Source organism: Lynx canadensis, chromosome E1 (genome assembly GCF_007474595.2).
Source record: "Lynx canadensis isolate LIC74 chromosome E1, mLynCan4.pri.v2, whole genome shotgun sequence".
NCBI classification, from domain to species: domain Eukaryota; kingdom Metazoa; phylum Chordata; class Mammalia; order Carnivora; family Felidae; genus Lynx; species Lynx canadensis.
Window position 1 is genome coordinate 42,189,559 of NC_044316.2, and position 22,364 is coordinate 42,211,922.

At 43.9% G+C, this 22,364-nt stretch overlaps 1 protein-coding gene and 1 pseudogene across 1 annotated transcript in view; one reads left to right on the top strand and one right to left on the bottom strand.

The window, feature by feature from the left end:
- The window catches only part of EFTUD2 (elongation factor Tu GTP binding domain containing 2), a 40,183-nt gene extending 19,258 nt beyond the window's left edge, over positions 1–20,925 (bottom strand). The window contains exons 1-10 of the mRNA XM_030295565.2: positions 20,663–20,925; positions 17,059–17,167; positions 10,896–11,061; positions 10,151–10,229; positions 8,374–8,449; positions 7,826–7,891; positions 7,038–7,073; positions 4,521–4,611; positions 3,509–3,591; positions 478–644 (exon numbers count right to left, since the gene is read on the bottom strand). Of these exons, the coding sequence (XP_030151425.1) occupies positions 478–644; positions 3,509–3,591; positions 4,521–4,611; positions 7,038–7,073; positions 7,826–7,891; positions 8,374–8,449; positions 10,151–10,229; positions 10,896–11,061; positions 17,059–17,163 (869 nt within the window). The 5' untranslated portion in view covers positions 17,164–17,167; positions 20,663–20,925. The remainder of the gene's footprint in view (positions 1–477; positions 645–3,508; positions 3,592–4,520; positions 4,612–7,037; positions 7,074–7,825; positions 7,892–8,373; positions 8,450–10,150; positions 10,230–10,895; positions 11,062–17,058; positions 17,168–20,662) is intronic.
- LOC116737753 lies at positions 5,231–5,818 on the top strand (annotated as a pseudogene).
- Positions 20,926–22,364: the final 1,439 nt, after the last annotated feature.

Sequence of the window (22,364 nt, forward strand, 5' to 3'; positions counted from 1 at the left end):
TGAACACAACACAGAAGTGAAGGTGGGTCTTAGGCTGTACAGCCGGTGAAGGCACAGGGTCAGTGAGGCCGAGGTTGTGGAGTCAAACCCTATAGAGCCCTGGAATGTGCCCCTAGCCTTGTCCAAAAAGCTCGTTATGTACTCCCAAGAAATCAGGGTTGCCCCCCAGAGGTGTTCAAGGTTAAGATTTGTAAAAAACAGAGTTCCTGAGGACAGGAAATCCACACCTGGGGTCCTATACCTTATTAATTAATTAATTAATTAATTAATTTAAGTTTATTTCTTTTGAAAAAGAGACAGTGCAAGTGGGGGAGGTGCAGAGAGAGGGGGAAACAGAATCCCAAGAAGGCTCTGTACTGTCAGTGCAGAGCCCGATGTGGGGCTCGAACTCACAATACTGTGAGATCATGACCTGAGCTGAAACCAAGAGTCAGACGCTTAACAGACTGAGCCATCCAGGAGCCCCGGGTCCTATACCTTATTAATCCGTTGACCTCATCTACGATGTGGCGCAGCTTATAATAAGCATCAGTTGGAGGCAGCTTTAGCTCCAGGATCAGCCGGTCAATCTTGTTGATGCACACGGTGACCGCCAGCCTCTCCTGTACTGCGTGCTTGATCAGCCGCTCTGTGTTTAGCATCACCTGAGAGACACAAGACCCAGAAAGTGGTGGTAAGAGCAAAAAGGGCAGAAAAGTCCAGAGCAAAGCCAAAGAAGGTACTATCTGAAAATACAAACTATGAGGAAAAGAGAACCTCGGGAAACTGATTACTGGGTGTAAGCAGAGGGTAAAGAGGGCACCTGGAAGGACTGAGATACAACTAAACAGCCTGATGATGCTGGGAGCCAGGTTTCTCAGTGCTGGAGAAGGGACAGAAGCAGACTTAGGAAGCAGCTATGGTACTGAATGGAACTGTGGGCATTAGGATGAAAATACGATTTCTTCTTTTTTTATTATTTATCCCATTTAATATACATGTGTAGAAATAGTTGGGGCACCTTGGTAGCTCAGTCAGTTGAGCGTCTGACTTGATTTCGGCTCAGGTCATGATCTCAGTTTGTGAGATTGAGACCCACATTAAGCTCTGTGCTCACAGTGCAGAGCTTGCCTGGGATTCTCACTCTCCCCCCTCTCTCTGCCCCTTCCCTACTCACACACATTCTCTTTCTCTCAAAATAAATAAATAAAAACGTAAACAAAAAAATAGTTATAGATGTGTGTGTGTATGTATTATCTGTGTTCAGTGAAAAGATCTAGAAGTAATGGACCCCAGGAGCAGTGAACACACCATGGCGTTTGTTTCTATCCCAGTCCCCACTACAAGGAGCCAGAGCTCCTTGAAGAAATAGCTGATTCCAGGACTGGGGCAGGGAAGGCACAAAATGAATCCAGAACATCTTTTTGTGCCTGAAAGTAAGGAAGTACTCCAAAAAAGATGGGGCATGTCAAAAGAACAAAGGAGCTCTACCTAACCAAATCTGGGATACAGCATCAAAATATGTAAGGAAAGTAATGGATTATAACCCACTGAATGAAATAAAAATCCATGTATCCATACTGACAATAAATAAGCAAATGGGGGAGAAAGGAAAGCCCTTCCTCAAAATAGAATTCCAACCAAAAAATATAATAGGAGGGGATGCCTGGGTGGTTCAGACAGTTGAGTGTCTGACTTTGGCTCAGGTGATCTCATCGTTCACAAGTTCGAGCCTGGCGTCGGGCTCTGTGCTGACAGCTCAGAGCCTGGAGCCTGCTTCAGATTCTGTGTCTCCCTCTCTCTCTGCCCCTCTTCCTCTTACACTGTCTCTCTCTCTCTCTCTTTCAAAAATAAATATACATTAAAAAAAAAGGAATAATAAGAGTTAGAAAATCATCATTTGCAACTACTATGGAAATAAACTAGCAATGATTAATGGGGGATAAAACTTGGGGTGCCTGGCTGGCTCAGTCAGTAGAGCATGCGACTCTTGATCTCGGGATCATGACTTTGAGCCCCACACTGGGCATAGAGCTTACATTAAAAAAAAAAAAAAAAATTAACAGATGATAAAACTAATAGGCAAAGTTTGAAAAGGAGTAGAATGTATACAGAGCCTCAAGGTATCTCTCCACAAATTATTTATTACCAAGGGGGAAAATAGTAACTTTAGACAGGAGAAAACTGGTAAACCCACCTTAACCAAGCAATCAAAGTTAGCATCACCAATAATGGGATAAAGTAACACCATGGGCCTCCTAATGTGATGGACTAAGAACAATACAGCTACATTTGCACTTGGGTCAAAAATAACCTGAATGCGATCAGAAGCAAACATTCAACGAGGCCAAATAGAGAGACATACTACTAAACAAGTATAGTTTATACTCTTCAAAAATGCCGTTATAAAAAAACCAAGAAAGGCTATTGAATAGTTCCAATCAAATGATTCCAATTAAGAGACTGAAGAGACATGAGGACTGAATGCTAGGCAGCATCTTTGATCAGAAAAGAAAATTCTATAAAGGACACTACTGGGACAGTTAGTGAAATTCTGTAAGGTGTGGAGAAAAAGATCTGTACAACAATATTGTATCAATGTTAAATTCCCTGATTTTGGGAACTGTATTTTGGTCATGTAAGTGAATGTCCTTGTTCTTAGGTAACATGCTGACATATTGTATTTTGAAATAATTCACGGGGAAAATACACACTCATATGTGTATGTATACATCTACAGAGAAAGAATTACAAAGCAAATGAGGGTGCACTCCTTGTACTGTTCTTCCAACTTTTCAATAAATTTGAAAGTATGTGTATTCCAAAATGAAATCAAATAGAAAGAGGGGGAAGAAAAAAAAAAAAAAGCAACTCTGGCTCCCTCTGCTGGCAAAATCACCAATGACAACATGAACAAGGTTAGCCAAATTACCTAATCTCTCAATTTAGAAATACACAAGATGCCTTGAATCTTTTAATTCCAAACTCTATTTTAGAAAAACTCATTGGGGTGCCTGGGTGACTCAGTTGGTTAAGCATCTGACTTCGGCGCAGGTCATGATCTCACAGTTTGTGGGCTCGAGCACCGCACTGGGTTCTGTGCTGACAGCTCAGAGCCTGGAGCCTGCTTCAGATCCTGTGTCCCCATCTCTCTTTGCCCTTCCCCAGCTCATGCTCGAGCTCGCTTGCTCTCTCTCAAAAATAAAATAAACATAAAAAAATTTAAAAAAAGAAAAACTCATTAATATTTAAAATCCATTTACACGAATATACTCTCCTCCCTCTTTTAATTACATTTGTCATTTTATTTTGGGTCCTATCATTTTGACCTTCACTGGACAAGGAGTGAAGAACTCATACTGAGAAGTAATTGTGACCTTCATAGGCTGCCTTAATTTCAGAACAAACGTGAGCCTTAATCCCACAGACTTTCATCATCTCTGGTTCCCAGCTCACTCAATGCACTAGGCATTGTGTGGGGCAAACCTAACATGGAGGAGGGATCTTAAGAGGGTAGCGGCAGACTCACCCCTTCAGCCGCATCGATGAAAAGGACAACTCCATCTGAGATGCGCAAGCCAGCTGTGACCTCATCAGAAAAATTCACATGTCCTGAAAGGCAAATACCCAGTAAGTCACCTGCGTGGTGGCAGGATGACGCAAATTAACTTGTAGGTAGCCTAAGGGAACACTGCAAAGCATGTGAACCCCCAAACATGCCCTTTTCCTTCTCCCCACAACTCCCTACATCATATAAAATTCTACCAGGTAGAGTCATGTGCTTGGATTAAACTTTTATACAGGGGGTCCCCAAACACAAAAAGAAGGAAGTGTTTGTCTAGGAGGGCAATAACATCGACATTCACACACCAGCTAGGTCTCATCAGCAGTCAGCAGAGTTCTGGGAGGCACAAGACGATTCAGAGGCTGGAGAAAGGGCAAGAGGGCCTGGTGCATGAGAGATAAGCCAAGGTGCTGCTGGTGGGGGACAGGTACAGGGGCTGAGAGGTATTAGGGCACTGGGCATCCGAGGATGAGAAGGTCAACCTGTCAAAACTCCAGTTTTTCTACTTAAAACTCTGCCCTGAGTTGGTCCTTTCCATTAGATAAAGACACAGTCTGTCACAGGGCAAGGTATGCTGCTCCTGTGACCTGTATGTCCACCGCCACTTGATGCACTGACCCCACGGTTTCCTTCAAAAGACTTAGTGTGCCCGAAGCCAGGGTCATGTCTGACTCACCTTCATTATCAAGTGTCTAGCATGGGGCCTGACACAGGCTGGAATGAGTCAATGAATGAGACTCCCTAATATTTAAATATTTTAGAGCAGAGCAAAGAGAGGAGCGAAATAGAAGGCCTGCTGCACAGTGCCTGCTAATTAACTAGTCAGAAGCAAAGGAGACAGTGAAAAAGGAAATTATCTCAACGAAAGGAGAAGTGAAGGAATGTAAACACAAAGATGAAATGCTCTGTTCTATTCTGGAAAGAGAGCACAAAAAACAAGGAGGGCAAGGTTCTCATAGTAAAAGGAATGTCCCACCTGGAGTGTCCATGATATTGAAGAGGTAAGACTTTCCTTTGGTATCTGGCAAGACCACTGTCACTGGAGTGCTTTTGATGCCAACACCTCTCTGAAATCACGAAGAAAGAGTGGTCATTGGGATTTCTTCCTATGCAACAGGAGTTCCTTCTGCTCCAGGGGCTTGCCAGTTGCTAGTAGTTACGCTGACGTCTCTTCTTGAGTGTTATTTTTATCTAGGCCTCTAATCAGAATGACCCTGAAGATGAGCTATCTTGGTGTTAAACATCATTTTTGCAGAGGTCTCGTTCAAATACAACAAAAGTAAAAATAGGGGTGCCTGGGTGGCTCAGTCGGCTAAGCACCCAAGTCTTGACCTCAACTCAGGTCACGACGTCACGGTTTGTGTGTTCGAGCGCCATGAGAGGCTCTGCGCTGATGGTGTGAGGCCCGCTTGGGATTCTGTCTCTCCCTCTCTCTGCCCCTCTCCCCGCTCTGTTTTCTGTTTTTCTCTCTCTCTCAAAATAAATAAACTTAAAAAAAAAAACAAAACACAAAAAACCAAAAGAACAAGTAAAGCGGGATTAAATCTTCACAGAGAATCCAGGATCCTACGATCTTAATACACGGTTAACAAAAAATAACTAAAGCATTATATAAGTGAAACGAAACATCCTGCTGCATTTTAGGGTTTCAAAAAAAATTAGACCCTTTTGGCCCCCGCTGCCACCATGGCACCCATGAAAAAGCTTGTGACAAAGGGGCGCAAAAAAAAAAAGTTGTGAAGTCTACCCTTGACTGCACCCACTCTGTAGGAGATGGAATCATGGATGCTGCCAATTTGGAGCAGTTTCCTCAAGAGAATCAAAGAGAATGGCAAAGCCGGGAATGTTGGTGGAGGGGTTGTAACCATTCAAAGGAGCAAGAGCAAGATTACTGTCATTTCTGAGGTGCCTTTTTTCCAAAAGGTGTTTGAAATATCTCAGCAAAAAATATCTGAAGAGGGGCACCAGGGTGGCTCAGTCGGCTGGGTGTCGGACTTCGGCTCAGGTCATGGTCTCACAGTTTGTGAGCTGGAGCCCCACGTCAGGCTAGTTGCTGTCGGCACAGAGCCTGCTTCGGATCCTCTGTCTTCCTCTCTCTGCCCCTCCCCAGCTTGCGCTCTCGCTCTCTCTCAAAAGTAAATATTAAAAAAAATTTTTTTTTAATTTGAAGAAGAATAATCTGTGTGATTATATGTAGTTACTCGCAACAAAGAGAGTTATGAATTGTGTTACTTCTGGATTAACCACAATGAAGAAAAGAAAGATTAAAATGCATTTATCTGGAATATTTTTTTAAATTTTTTAAATATTTATTTATTTATTTATTTAAATGTTTTTATTTATTTTTGAGACGGAGAGAGACAGAGCATGAGCAGGGGAGGGGCAGAGAGAGAGGGAGACATAGAATCGGAAGCAGGCTCCAGGCTCTGAGCTGCCAGCACAGAGCCCGACGCGGGGCTCGAACTCACACACCGCGAGATCATGACCCGAGCCAAAGTCGGATGCTCAACCGACTGAGCCACCCAGGCGCCCCTAATATTTATTTTTGAGAGAGACTGTGTGAGCTGGCGAGGGGCAGAGAGGGAGGGAGACACAGAATCTGAAGCAGGCTCCAGGCTCCGAGCTGTCAGCACAGAGCCTGACATGGGGCTCAAACTTGCAAACCGTGAGACCATGACATGAGCCAAAGTCGGACGCTCAACCCACTGAGCCACCCAGGCGCCCCTATCTGGAATATTTTGTATGAGTTCTTGAATAAAACTTGGGAACCAAAAGTTATAAAAAGAAGTAAGTATTAAAAACACTCTAGTCATACATGTTAAAAAACAAAAGCTAACATCTGTTAATTACTTATCATTAGCTTGCACTGTTCAAAGTTCCTTCAGTAAATAAACCGCACTTACGAACTTGAGCTTTCCATGTGGTCATTTAAGAAACAGAGACAGAAATAAAGGAGAGAGGAAAGAGAGGGGTCAGAGACAGGGGAAAGATCCAGATGGAAGAAAAAGCCACCAGCTGGAATGGGAAAGACAGTGAGGTACGCTCACTGCTTTACACAGAATAGAAGCACAACGACAGAGGTACCCACTCTCAAAGAGAAGCTATTCCTAGAAAGAGATCATCATATAGATGGAATCATCTCATGGGTTTTGAGGATGATGTCATTTAAAAAATCCTGTTGGGTTTCTATATAACTTATTGCAGAAATGTAGATATCACCTCTTGGGCTTTGCCCTACTAGGCCAAATTAAAAGTAAGGGTAGGAAGGTCCCCCCACCTACCCTAAAGCTTGCCTGCCCAGCTCTCTTTCAAGTAATATATACAGATCAGGGGACGACTGGGAGAAGCAGCAAGATAAAGAGATGTGAGGTGGGAGTGAGAGAGGGAGTACAGTATAGAGCAAAGTGTTAGTATAAAGGCTCCCCCACATTCCCTATAGAACTCCTGATGGGTCTGGTGTGGGCAACAATTGGATTTCCCCAGGAACACCTACCTCCTGCTCTGTGAAGAGGATGTCAGTGTAGCACAGCTGAAAAAAAAATGAAGCGCTATTACCAACTGACTTCAGACTCCTCTCCCACACAAACCATCAATCACTTTCCCCCACCAGCTCCCAACTCAAGGGTTTCTGCCTCAGAAGGATAGATGGAAGACAGAAGGGTATTCTACAGAAATTCCAAACAATGAGACCAGTGCCCTCTCAGATGGAAAATGCTCCTGAATGGATTTTTCTGGGGGGTTAGGGTGGTCACCGAGGACCAGGTATGGCTGGAGAGCTCAATTTGATCAAATACACTGAATTCTAAAGTGGTGAAGGGAGACATATCTAGCCTTTATGGAACACCCCACACATCAAAACACTCAATCTAGCAGACACAGAACATTTATTGCTCTGAGACTTGCAGCCACACTTGGCCTCATTCACAGGCATTTAAATTTATCATGAAAACAACAAGGTCCAATTGTATTATATTTATAGAGTAGACTATTAATACTATGACAGGAAAGAACAGGCTATAAAAGTCAGGATATATCAGAACAGAGGAAAGATCCCAAGTGCAGAACAGATCATCCAAAAATACTGCAGGTTAATATTCTCTATGCTCTTGAGAAAGTTAAAATTACTTTCTTAAAGGCTATGAATAGAGATTACAATTATAAAGCAGCACTTTGTAGGTGTCATTATTTATAACAAGAGTGGGAAAGTGGAAGGAAAGGGAAAGAGAGAGACACCATATTCTGAATGGTTCATCCTAAACCCTCCACAGAATTTCTACTCACATCTTGGTCATAGCGCTTCCTGATTTCCGGGTGAGTCTGCTCTATTAAACAATCTACAAAACATGTCTGAAAGGGAAGAGAAGGTTAAGATCTGTCAAGCACAAAGGAAAATCTACTCTACCCCTCCCCCAGTGCCCAATACACCACATAACTTAGGGATAAGGAGAGGAAGAGGAGAGCAAGGAGGATTATGGGACAGCAAGGGATTAACACTGAAGCCACAGGATTATTTTCAAATGAAAGATGAAATCTTTCTTGGACAAAGCATTCCCCCGGGAAATGAAAACTTATAAAATCAGAGTAAGGCTCAATTTCCCCTCTTCTGTCCAGATGTAGACACAAGGCTGTAAGTGGCTTAGAAACAGGCTCCACCTGCTGCTCAGGAAAAGCTAGAATTTCACAAAATGGATTCACACTACGCATGGAGGCCCCCCAGAATCAGGAGGTCCAATGTTATGGCTTCAAACCCCAACCTGTGACTCTGAGGGCTGAAAAAAAGAGCAGGAACTAAGAGAAATCCTGTTCCAAGTAGCTGAAAGTTCTCTCACCTTGCCATGGTGGAGATGGCCACAGAGGGTCACATTTCTGATGAGCTCCGAGTTATCCATCAAATCTGCCAAGAAGCTGAAAGGAGAAAGGGAAAGAGAAAAGGGACATGGGCAAAAGCTTCCAAGTGGGGAGTGGCACAGAGCTGTTTCAGGTATTTTGTCAGGAACAACTCTCAGACCAACTGGAGAGCACTCAGAGGCACACGTGAATTTCTACATCTACGCGGTTCTGGTTCTGGCTCTGGGAACGGAAGAGACTTACCCGCGAGGTGAACCAACCTATGAAATGGGGATTTCACCAGTAAAATCATGGGATTTCAAAAGCAAGCAAGAAAAGCAAACCCAAATACCAGTACGAATACCCACGGGCGCGCACACAAGGACTGCCCCATTCAAAATCTCCAGGTTAGACACTATAGATTTATTCCATTAATGCTAAGGGGACTTAAAATCACTGAGAGAGCTTCTCTTTCGAAATTGTCCTCAGAGTTAGTTAACAAAACTTTTGAGAAACCCCCATCTCGTTAATGAGTTCCATCTTGATCAAAACCAGCACTATCTGTCTTGTTTATCACCCACATTACTCATGGCAGGTAGCCTTCAGAGGACTTTGGCTCTTTGAAATCTCTAGCCCGCTTTCAAAGACTGGAAATTTGGGGGAACCTAGGTGGCTCAGTCGGTTCAGTGTCTGATTCTTGGTTTTGGTTCAGGTTATGAGCCCAGAGTCATGAAATCAAGCCCTGTGTTGGGCTCCACATTGAGCGTGGAACCTGCTTAAGATTCACTCTCTCTCGCCAAAGCATAAGAGACTGTTAAAAACTGAGAACAAACTGAGGGTTGATGGGGGGTGGGAGGGAGGAGAGGGTGGGTGATGGGTATTGAGGAGGGCACCTTTTGGGATGAGCACTGGGTGTTGTATGGAAACCAATTTGACAATAAATTTCATATATTAAAAAAAAAAAAAGATTCACTCTCTCTCTTTCTCTCTCTGCCCCCTCCCCAGCTCACACTCTCTAAAATAATAAAATAAAATAAAATAAAATAAAATAAAATAAAATAAAATAAAAAAATAAAATATAAAAGTTTAAGAAACAAAGATTGGAAAATTTAAAAAATCACCAGTGAGAACACAAGAGAACATGAAGCAAGTTTGGAAGATAATTGAAAAGTTGTTTCCAAAACGGCTGAATGAGGGCAGGTGAGCTGACCATTCCAGAAGGGACCCTACTCTTTCAGATGTACTAGATGTCAACATTTTTTTTTTAAGTTTCATTATCTAATAATGAGTCACAAGCACTTCAAAATAATGGGGACCTTACAAATGCAATTCATCAATGAAAATATTTTCAAAAGTCTGCTGTATGAAGAGTCTAAGTACTCTACACATGTATCCACCTACTTGTGCCCTCCTTTCCAAAATATAGAATTGTTATATTTCCCAAACACTTAGCAATCTTATCAAGTCAAAATGCGCTCTGGTGGTCTCAACACTGACCATTACAATACCCAGTTCTGTCTCCAAGGGTGGCTCCTAATACCAAACTAAGGGGTTGGAAGAGAAAAGACTGAAGTCTGAATGAGAGCTAGGAGAAAAGTTAAGATGGACTCTACATAGTCCAGCAACCATGTATGCTCAAGGAAAATTCTGGCAAATTGTAGGGGAGGATTTTTGCTTTTATAATTCATTGGCTACTTCAACCACAAACCACCTCCTACCTCCACAGAAAAATGAACCCACACTATTTGTGCAGAGAGGCTGAGAAACCTTGTAACTTACTCCATTTCATACACCGTGACAGGTAAAGTCTGCTCCATCAGAGTGAACTTCTTGGTTTTCACCGGCTTAATTATAGGTTCTAGGCAGGAAAACAAAAGTTGTGATGTGCAGGTTGGCATAAAACATAAAAATACAGAGCCCCATTTCAGTAGACTGAGCTTTCAGAATGTATGATATGTGACATCAATTTATGTTATTCTCAAGGATCACTCATACGTTCAGACACGTTTGGGAATGCAGTTTGGCACAAGACAGAGAAGGCTCTCAAACTATGGACTGAGGGGTTTGGACTTCATTTTGTGGGAGGGAGGGCAAGGGACTGGATATAGGCTGAGATCAGTGTCAGTTCAAAATCTATCCTTGCGCTTATGAAATCCAACCACTTCCCAGAAGATGAATGAAAATGATTAAAGAAGTGGAAGATCAGCACTGTGTGGACTGGGTAAAGGAGTTGGGATTCTTTGGATGGAAAAACAGCTCACACCAGACAAAGAACTTAAAATACAGTCATAAGCACCGAAACCAAAATTCAATAAATAAAGAAGCAATTCCTATTTGCTTAGTAACAAGCTACAAGTTGTACTACATGTTAAAACAGGGTTAGACAAATCTCAATTCAGAAGCAATACTGAGCATAGTGAAGAAAAACGAATGAGTTCATTCCCTGAACTTTCCACACAGACCACGGCTACGAACTGAAGCTTTCTTGATCTTACCTCTCACGACCCGGTGCCTGCTGACTTACCGGTGAGAGGCTGGGTGTCTTCCTCTTGTACGATGGTCTCCACCTCAGGACCGTACACCTCCTCAGCTGTGGGGTAGTACTTCTTGTCCTCGTGCAGCACCACCTCCATCCCAGGGTGGTCCTCATCGTGATCTCCTACGTCATCGTCATCGTCGTCATCATCCATCTAAGAGCAAGAGAGGGGAGGAGGTCCTGAGAGGCACACACCTTTCCTTCTCAGTGACCGTCTATGTTATGTGACTCAAGAGCAATGACTTCACAGGCTTGACAGCTTCTTATTTTGAGTTCAGCGCCAGGAAGTCAGTGGGGCAGGCTCTACTCTTGCGTGATCCTTTACAAAGACAAGTCTGTACAGATGGCTCTCCTGCTTCAAGCTAGCCCCTTCCTACATGTGAATCACAAGTGGATGGAGACTGGAGAAAACAAATCGCTTATCATAACACATCCTTTTAAGGGGAAAAATCACTTCCTTCAAGGGCAGAAGTCAGAAATAAGAGGTAGAAGCTGGGAACAAGTTCATACCTTTAAATTTTTTACTTAGATTCAGAGCTGTTCTTGAAAAATACCTTTGTGACAGATAATAACAGGTGTTGGTGAGGATGTGGAGGAACTGGAACCCTCAGACACTGCTGGTGGGAATGTAAAATGGTGCAGCCACTTTGGAAAAGTTTGGTAGTTCCTCAAAATGTTAACCACAGAGTTACCCTATGACCCAGTAATTCTGTTAATAGATGTATACTCAAGACAACTGAAAACCTAAGTTACACAAAAAGCTATACACACACGTTCATAGTAGCATTACTCACAATGGTCAAAAAGTGGAAACAACCCAAATGTCAATCGACTGATGGCTGGATAAATAAAATGTGGTATATTTAAACAATGGAATATCATTTGACAAAAAAAATGAAATATTTACACCTGCTACCACATGGACAAACCTTGAAAATATTATGCTAAGTGACAGAAGCCAGACACAAAAGGCCACACATATTGTAGGATTCCACTTATGTGTAATGCCCAGAATAGGCAAATCTATAGAGACAGAAGGTAGATTAGTGATTGCCTAGGGCTGGGAGAATTGTAGGGCAATGGTTAAGGGGTATGGGGCTTCTTTCTGGGATGATGAAAGTATTTTACAACTGTTTGTGACAAATAAAAAGTAAATAAATAAATAATATTTAAAACGGGGTGTGTGCGGGTGCCTGGGTGGCTCAGTCAGTTAAGCGTCTGACTTTAGCTCAGGTCATGATCCCAAAGTTCGTGGTTCAAGCCCCACATCAGGCTCTGTGCTGACAGCTCAGCTTGGAACTGCTTTGGATTCTGTGTCTCCCTCTCTCTCTGCCCCTCCCCTGCTCATGCTCTGTCTCTCAAAAATGAATAAATGTTAAAAAATAAAAATAAAATAAAATGGAGTGCCTGGGTGGATCAGTTGGTTGCACATCCAACTCTTGATTTTGGCCTAGGTCATGATCCTAGGATTGTGGGATTGAGCACCGTGTTGGGGGCTCTGTGCCGAGTGTGGAGCCTCATTAGGATACTCTCTCTCTCTCTCTCTCTCTCTCTCTCTCTCTCTCCCCCCCCTTCCCCTCCTACCCCACCCCTTGCCTCTCCCCCTCTCCCCAACTTTTGTATGTGCTCTCTCTAAAATAAAACTTAATAAATAAATAAATAAATTAATTAATTAATTAAAATAGTTGTTTGTGATGATGGTTGCCAGTGAGAAGGAAAACTAGGGGGTTCCGGGGAAACCAACAGAAGAGGGGATTTTAAGGAGGGAGTGATCAGCCGGGTCAGATGCTGCAGATAGGTCAAGTAAGATGAGGACTGGGTCTGGGGCAGAGGTCACTAGTGACTTTGACAAGAGCGGGCTCTGTGGAATGGGAGAAGCAGAGGATAGAAATGGGTTTGACATAAAAAGGGAGGAGAGGATTTGGAGACAGCAAGTATCACTAACTGTTTTGAGATATGCTGCAATGGGAAGCAGGGTAACAGGAAGGGGGATATTGGATCAGTTAAGAGGACTTTAAGATGAAATATCAGCATGTCTATATGCTGATGGGAATGATCTAGTGGAGGAAAAACTGGCACAGGAGGGGGAGAACTCACAGGTAGGTGAGAAGGGATGGGACCTAGTTTCTAGTAGATAGGAACGCAAACAAATCATCCATAAGAACAGGAGGGAAGGCATATGGCACAGAGGTAGGGAGGTGGGTGGATATACTGGTGGGAGCCTGTTTTCCTTCACACAAATTCCAGCACGTCAACTTCTTTCTTAAAAAGAACAAGAAACCCTCCAGTGGTATGCCGACTGGCTACCTCTATCACCTTTACGCTCTACTTCTATTAACGTGACCTGACATTACATTAGCTCTCTGGGTAGCTGTACATATTCTCCTGGTGGTGGCCCCACAATGGCTATTAAGCCAGTTCCCTCCGGCCCCATACTGCTGACTGCATTTTGAATCTAACTGTAGGATTTTATGTAATAATTTCCAGCTACCTGTAATTAATTCTAGCTGGGTGTCCTGTTGGTAGCTCAAACTTGACAAATCTAAAATAAAACTACACACGCGCCTTTTTCTCATTTCTATTTAATAACCAGTGTTCTGCTAGTCATCTCACTGCTCCCATTTTCTTCCCCCCCCCACCTCCACACCTGTGCACCCTTCCACCGTGATGAGCTCCTGGCCTCCTGACCCTCCCTTCACTAAAGGAAGGGTCCCAGCATCGTGCTTTGATCATGTCACCCCTTTCTTTTTTTAAATTTTTTTTATTTTTTTAATTTTTACTATTTATTTTATTTTTATTTTTTGTCACCCCTTTCTCCCAGTTCTCCATTCAAGGCCTTCCAGAGTCTGGTCCCTCCTCCTCTGTGCTTCATCCCTGCAGCCGTCCTCCAAGGACTGCGCTGTGGCAACTGGGAGGAGAAATCATTTCCTCTTAACATGCAACCTCTGGGCTCCTGCTCCTTGCATTCCTTTCTAGAATGTTCTTCCTTCTTTCCTCCCTCCATTATCAAAATCTTATGCACCTCTTTACTGTTACATCAAAACAAAAACGTTTTGGGGCGCCTGGGTGGCGCCCCCCCAAAAAAATTTTTAAAACAAAAACGTTTTTAAAGCCTGTGCGTCCCGTGTGGACAGGGAGGCTACGAGAACTCTTGTTCTGCTGGAAGCAGTATTGACTAGTGCAGGCAAGGTGAGGAACAATCTGACTGCACTTCGTGAAAACCCCTGAACTAAACTAAACCCCTGAAATAAACACATTAAATATGTACCTGATCCGGGGATCTGCAACTCTGCTTTTGGGAATGTAACCCAAAGGCATTTTCACATGGTACAGAAAGGGACATATCTGAGAATATCCACTGCAGCTTTATTTTTGGGGAGGAAGAAAGCAATGCCCACCAGGGATTACCGAGCAGCAATCAGACCAGACGGACACACAGCACCAGAGGATGGATCCAAAAGCACATCACTCACCGCAGTGCCCGGTGGAAGAAGTGAGAAGCAGGAAGACACAGAAACCTGATGCCACTGCGGTACTTATGTTAACAATGCAACCACTCACATTTTATACATCATACAAACAGAGACACGCGTGCACGTGCTATAATGATTACTATGGTAACAGGCACGAGAAAGAGATAAAAAGGAATTAATAAGTAAACTAAACAAGAGCAGGACCCTGCACGAGCAACAGTATCAAGGAGCATGAACCAGAGTAGGAGGAACTCAACACTAGGGACTGAGGGGAGAATGTTCACACATAGCCTAAGCGATCCCATTTTTTCTTTAAAGTATTTCTTTGTTAACAGCATTAGTGAAATATAATTGACATTCCCCAAAATTCACCCATTTTAAGTGCACAATTCAGTGGTTTTTTAATATATTCAGAGCTGTGCAACCACCACCCCAAACGACGTTACGTTTTTGTTACCCCAAAAAGAAATCCTGTACCCTTCGGCCATCACTCCCCAATTCCATGGCCCGAATTGAAGGTAACCACTAATCACTCCACTTTCTTTTTTTTTTTTTTTTTTTTTTAAATTTTTTTTTTCAACGTTTATTTATTTATTTTTGGGACAGAGAGAGACAGAGCATGAACAGGGGAGCGGAAGAGAGAGAGGGAGACACAGAATCGGAAACAGGCTCCAGGCTCTGAGCCATCAGCCCAGAGCCTGACGCGGGGCTCGAACTCATGGACCGCGAGATCGTGACCTGGCTGAAGTCGGACGCTTAACCGACTGTGCCACCCAGGCGCCCCAATCACTCCACTTTCTATCCCTACAGATGCCTCCCCAGTCTTTGGCTCCACTATGAACATCACTTCCTCAGATACCTTTCTTGGTCATCCCAGCCAGAAATAATCCCTCCTTATAAACTATTACTACAGTACTAAGATAAAATTATTTATTTTTTATTTATTTTTTAATTTTTTTTTCAACGTTTATTTATTTTTGGGACAGAGAGAGACAGAGGATGAACGGGCGAGGGGCAGAGAGAGAGAGGGAGACACAGAATCGGAAACAGGCTCCAGGCTCTGAGCCATCAGCCCAGAGCCTGACGCGGGGCTCGAACTCACGGAACGCGAGATCGTGACCTGGCTGAAGTCGGACGCTTAACCGACTGCGCCACCCAGGCGCCCCTAAGATAAAATTATTTAAATGGCACTTGTCCCTCCCTGCTTCATGCTATACATATTTTCATACTTCACCTCTCCTGGTGGGCAGTAGGTTCCTGGAGGGCAGAGATAGTGCCTTGGCTCTCTCTGTATCATGATCCCTTGCAAACAGTAAGTGATTATAAATAATGAATGAATTCCTTTATTTAGCTCAGTATTCAAGTTTGTTGAGATCACTCTGAATTAAGAGTCTGCTATCCAGTGTGTTAGCTTATGTCATGTGTGAATTCTCTATCTTCAACTAGGTCATTGATAAAATGGTTGAAAGGATGAGACCAACCATGGATGCCTGGGGCACGTCACCTCTGGTGGTGATCCATTAATCGATACTCTTTGGGTCCCACTGTTCTATCAGCTGTGACCTCTCCTAACTGTATTATAACCCAGCCCATATTCTTTCCATGAGGCCATCATGAGTTATAATGATTACCTTAGGAAGAGTGAAATAGAATAAGGACCAAAAAGACTTTCTATCTATTTGATCTGAATGAGAATGTATTCACCAATTGCTGGTAAGGTGAAAAATATCTCTTTAAAATATTCTTTTAATTTTTTTTTTTCAACGTTTATTTATTTTTGGGACAGAGAGAGACAGAGCATGAACGGGGGAGGGGCAGAGAGAGAGGGAGACACAGAATCGGAAACAGGCTCCAGGCTCTGAGCCATCAGCCCAGAGCCCGACGCGGGGCTCGAGCTCACGGACCGCGAGATCGTGACCTGGCTGAAGTCGGACGCTTAACCGACTGCGCCACCCAGGCGCCCCTCTCTTTAAAATATTCTTAAAAATTGTTTTTAATGTTTATTTTTGAGAGACAGAGAGTGAGAGGGGGAGGGGCAGAGAGAGGGAGACAGAATCCGAAGCAGGCTCCAGGCTCTGAGCTGTCAGCACAGAGCCCGATGCAAGACTCAAACTCATGGACCGTGAGATCATGACCTAAGCCAAAGTCAGACACCCAACCAACTGAGCTACCCAGGCACCCTTCTCTTTAAGATATTTTTAAAAAGAAAAACTTGGATCGAGCACATGGGTGACTCAGTCGGTTGAGCATCCAGCTCTTGCTTTTGGTTCAGGTCACGGTCCCAGTCTTGTGGGATTGAGCCCCTTGTTGGGCGTGGAGCCTGCTCGGGATTCTCTCTCTCTTCCATTCCTCCCTCTCACAATAAATAAACATTAAAAAAAAAAAAAAAGGAAAAAACTGGCTTATAAAAAAATTAAAAACTGGGGCACCTAGGTGGCTCAGTTACTTAATCGTCTGACTTCAGCTCAGGTCATGATCTCGCAGTCTGTGGGTTCGAGCCCCATGTTGGGGTCTGTGCTGTCTCTCTCTCAGAATAAATATATAAACATAAAATAATTATTAAAAAAAAAAAGGTGCAATGTGACAGAAGTACACAGGATATTATGGGAGCACAGATGATCCAGTACTTTTTTTTCTTTTTTAAGAGAAAGATGAAAATTGCAATAAATTTGTTTTACCTCATCAAGATCTTTGGTCTCTCTGCCCAGTTCATCATCATCTTCATCAGAATCAAGCTCTGGTCCAATATAATTTCCAAACTCGTCATACAAGTCGGTATCCATGATGCTAAAATTCAAGGAAAAGAGGAGTTAGATCCTGGCAAGGTAGCCAAGGTCTCCACAACACAGCCCCGTATTTCTAACCTTACAGTTGACTGTATCCCTCCACACATCTCCTCTCCAGTTACAGCCACCCACTGACTGCTCCTCCCAAAGCCTTGTACTTTCCCCTCCTCGCTGTTCTACTTGTTGTCCCTGTTTCCCTTCTCTTCTCCTATTCTTGTGATACTAAGAAGATTTTAACTTTAAAATAATTTAATACCAGAGAGTTGCAAAGTAGCACAAATAATTTTTTTTCCTAAATTACTTGAGAATAAGTTGCTGACAGTGCCTCATCACCCCCTAATACTTGAGAGTAGGAGTTTAGCAAACTATGCCCTGTGGCCAATCTTGACTACTGCTGGTTTTCGTACAGCCCCCAAGCTAAAAATGCCTTTTATTTTTAAAGTTGAAAAAAAAAATCAAAAGAATATTTCATGATATGTGCAAATTAATTGCATAAAATTCAAATTTCAGTGTCTATAAAAACAGCTTTATTGGAACACAGCCATGCTCATTCATTTATAATGTCTGTGATTGCTTTTACACTGTTAACAGCAAAGTTGAGTAGTTGCAACTGAGACCATATGGCTCAACCAGCCTAAAATGTTTACTATCTGACCCTTGGTAGAAAAAGTTTTCCAACCTCTGCTTCAGTGTGTGTGATTCCTACAAACAAGGACATTTTCCTACATAACCAAAACACAACGATCAAAATCAGAAAATGAATAGTGACACATTACTACCACCTAATCCACAGACCTCTATTCAACATTCACAAATTGATTTTTTTTTAAGTTTATTTATTTATTTAGAGCAAGCATGAGCAGGGGAGGGGCAGAAAGAGGGGGAGAGAGAGAATCCCAAGCAGGCTCTGCATTGTCAGTGTGGAGCCGACGCAGGGCTCAAACCCACAAACCATGAGATCATGACCTGAGCCCAAACCAAGAGGAGGATGCTTAACTGACTGAGCCACCCAGACACCCCCACAAACTGTTCTAATAATGTCCTGCACAGCAAAAAAAGCCAACCTAGGATCCCACGTTTGCATTCAACAACAGCTCCCCAGTCTCCTCTTGACTTTTATGACACCACACTTTTGAAGGTTACAGGCTATTGAGTTTTGTAAAATGTCCCTTAATTTGGGCTTGCCTGATATCTCCCTATGATTAGATTCAGGCTTTGTTTGTTTGGCAGAATATCTCAGAAGTAATGCAGTGTTCCTTTCAGTGCATCTCTTATCAGGTGGTTCACGATTTTAATTTGTCTCATTAGTGGTGATGTTAATTTAATCACTCAATTATGGTGATATTTCCCAGACTTTTCCAATATCAAGTTACTAGTTTTATCATTGTAATTAATAAGTATTTTCTGGGTTTTCTCTACTTCAATTATGGAAATTCTATTTAAAGTAATAACTCAAATGCCACCTCCTTCCAGCTTTTCTAGATCCTCAATTTCTCACTCCCCTACATTGCTATAGCCTTTTGTACCTTAATCAGCATTTAATTCTGCCATGAATGACAGTTTACTACTAATTAACCTCTCCAACAACCCTACAGTTTATAAGTAATAACAGATCAGAGGTGGGGTAAGGGTTAAAAGAGTTCAAAGACCTAGATTTGAATCCTAACTTTGTCACTTAATAACGATGTACTTCAAGTAAGTTACTGCACTCCTCCAAATCTATTCCCTCAACTGGAAAATGGAGTAATCTCCACTGCATAAAAAGGTATGAGACTTAGGGGCACCTGGGTGGCTCAGTTGGTAGAGCATCCTCTTGATTGTCCGTCAATCAAGAGTTGAGTGTCCAATTCTTGATTTTGGCTCAGGTCATGATCCCAGCGTTGTGGGATCAAGCCCTGTGTTTGGCTTCATGCTGAGCGTGGAGCCTCCTTGGGATTCATTCACTCTCTCTCTCTCTCTCTCTCTCCCCCGCCCCCACCCCAGGCTCAATAAATGTTAACAAGCATTATATTTTAGCCATTCTTTTTTTTTTTTAATGTTTATTTTTGAGAGAGAGAGAGAGAGAGTGCACAGGCACAAGTGTGTGATCAGGGAAGGGGCAGAGAGAGAGAGGGAGACAGAGAATCTGAAGCAGGCTCCAGGTTCTGAGCTGTCAGCACAGAGCCCCCTGCAGGGCTCGAAACCACAAACCACAGATCATGACCTGAGCTGAAGTCGGATGTTTAACTGACAACCACGCAGGCACCCCGGCCATTCTTGAATACAGGGACCTGTATTCCTTGTCCCTAGCTGCCAATGCCTAAGATAGTACCTTGCATAAGTAGAAGTGGATAAATGTTTCAAATATTTAATTCTGAGATAGTGATATTTATCTCAAGTAAAGGACTAGCTCTAAAACTTGTAACTAAATGTAAGTATAGTAACTTTCATGTGCATAGAGATTGTTTTTACTTCCAAAGAGCTATCACATCTGTGCTCATTTCATTCTCCCAAGATCCATGAAATCGCACACATTTTTAGAAAAGGCTGCTAATGGAACAAACCAAGCTAATGTCTACTCCAGAGTCATTGCACTCATTCTCTTCTCAAATGCTCTTCCCTTGGATATTATACCGTGTTCCTTCATTTTACTCAGGTCCCTTCCAAAATGTCACTCTCTGACAATGTCACTCTAAAATAAAAATGGTCCTCCCTGGGGCGCCTGGGTGGCTCGGTAGGTTAAGTGTCCGCTCCTGATTTTCGGTTCAGGTCAGGATCTCACGATTTATGAGATCAAGCCCCTCATCCGGCTCTGTGCTGGCAGCGTGGAGCCTGCTTGGGCTCTCTCTCCCTCTCTCTGCCCCTCCCCCACTCTTTCTCTCAAAATAAACATTACAACAAATATAGTCCCTCTACACACATTCTCCAACCCCCGACTTTCACTGTTTTATTACTATTAGCACTAGTCCCTCCTTCACATGTATCTGTTCACGTCATTTTCACTATCATCTCCTCAACTATGATTTAAGCAAAGTCGTTTGTTTTTTCACTTAGAACTGTGTTGGCACAAAACAAGACCTCGGTAAGTATCTGTTGAATGAATGAATGCCTCTTACAAGGTACAGAGAAGATAGCTGACTTGCCCACAGTTGCACAAAACTAGTGACCAAACTTCACTGCAGCTTCCCGCTACAGAATAAGGACGGAGGGAGCTTGGTTGAGAAGAAGTGAAGAAGGCAGAAATGGAAGAGGGATGAGATGGGACTGGACAGTAAGACAACGACCTCTGCCCAGGGAAGGAATTTTATGCACGGTCGACATTGAGGGAAGCCCAGAATCGAGGTGCGGGCTGTGCTGGGGGGGGCGTCTCTTTCCCTTTCTTGCTCCACGCTTGTTTACTCATCTGTAAAGCGAAAGGGGCACAAAGCTTACAACGTCCCTTCCAGATCTGACATTGTTTAATTTCTCATCCCAGCCGGAGCAACTTGCTCCTGACGCTGACCCCGCGCCAGCTCACCTGCCGCTCTCCCGGCCAAATGCTCCCAGTCCGCTGCCGGAGACCGCGCTTCCGCCCCACGCCGCCGCACCGCTGCGCCCGCCGTTCGGAAGGACCCCGCAGACGCGTTTCTGCTCCGGGGACAGTCCTTTGCCTGAGGGCCGGCTGGGAGGAATGCCAGCCGCGGACCCAGGAACCGAGGAGGTGGCGTCGTGGGTCCCCAAACCAAGATGTGGGCTGCTTCAAAGAGACTGAGGCCTGAGGAGGCACGAATCTGATCAGGCGCCTTGAAGACACCCTGAAGGGGGGGGGGGGCCTTCGGGACGATCACGTGGCCAGGCTGTTGGCGCAGTTGCTGAGCAACTACAGCTGCTGGGCGTGGTCCACGTTGAGCTGTGCTGTTCTGGCGTATCTGGGGATTCCCAAAGAAAGCGAGGAAACCAAGGCCTGAGCTTCTGGGGTGGTGGGCAGGGGCGGGGGAGCGGAAGGGTTAGTTTGTTCTCTTTCTTTTTTTTTTTTTTAATTTTTTTTTTTAACGTTTATTTATTTTTGAGACAGAGAGAGGCAGAGCATGAACGGGGGAGGGTCAGAGAGAGAGGGAGACACAGAATCGGAAGCAGGCTCCAGGCTCTGGGCCATCATCAGCCCAGAGCCCGACGCGGGGCTCGAACTCACGGACCGTGAGATCGTGACCTGAGCTGAAGTCGGACGCTTAACCGACTGAGCCACCCAGGCGCCCCAAGTTTGTCCTCTTTCAATGATTGGGGAGGGCTCAGAACTGGACAGGCGCCAGGACATCTGAGTTCAGTTCCTCGCCTGCCCAGACCCCTTCTAGGTGTTCAGCTTACCCACGCTGGGGTGGAGCGGAAGGGCTAAGGGGTTGGTCCAGACCTCCTGCTTCCCTGCCCTAGGGCTGTTGGTGATGGCTCCGCCACAAAGTCTGGCACAATGCGGCAAAAGTTTGAGGTTCAGAGAGGTCGCAGCAAGTAAATGCCAGAGCCCGGACTAGAACCCATGTAGAGGATTTTTCTGTAGAATGGATCAATCAGCCTCACATAAGCAGAGGTTGCAGAAGTACAGTGGCAGAACTGAAGAGGTTGCTCAAGTATCTAGGGACCTGTGCTCCAGCCCTGTTCTGGACGGAGGGATTTGGGAACTGGGATCATAGAGCCCCTTCCTCTGCCACTTCTGCTTCATTTCCTGCACAGTCATTCCATCTGGTTTGGGTGGAAAGTATCATTCCCCATTAAAAACATTTAATGAGGGGTGAAATTTTATCCCTGGGCTCAAGAGTATAGTTAACGGTAGTTCTGCTTCTGTGGGAGGTCCTCTGTCATAGCACCTCACTATAGAGTGAGCCCATATGGAATGGTGAAGGGACTGAATCCTGAGACCCAATGTCTCTTCAGTAGAAGCACCAAAATTAAAATATTTTTAGAGGCAGAGAACAAAATTAAGACAAGGCTCCAGGGGCGCCTGGGTGGCTCAGTGGGTTAAGCGTCTGACTTTGGCTCAGGTCATGATCCCGTGGTTTGTGAGTTCAAGCCCCATGTCCGGCTATGAGCTGACAGCTTGGAGCCTGGAGTCTGCTTCAGATTCTATATCTCCCTTTCTCTCTACCCCTCCCCCCTCACACTCTGTCTCTCTCTTCTTCTCAAAAATAAATAAACATTAAGAAAAAATTTTTTAAAGACAGGGCTCTAAACTGAAAGTCAGTACTCTG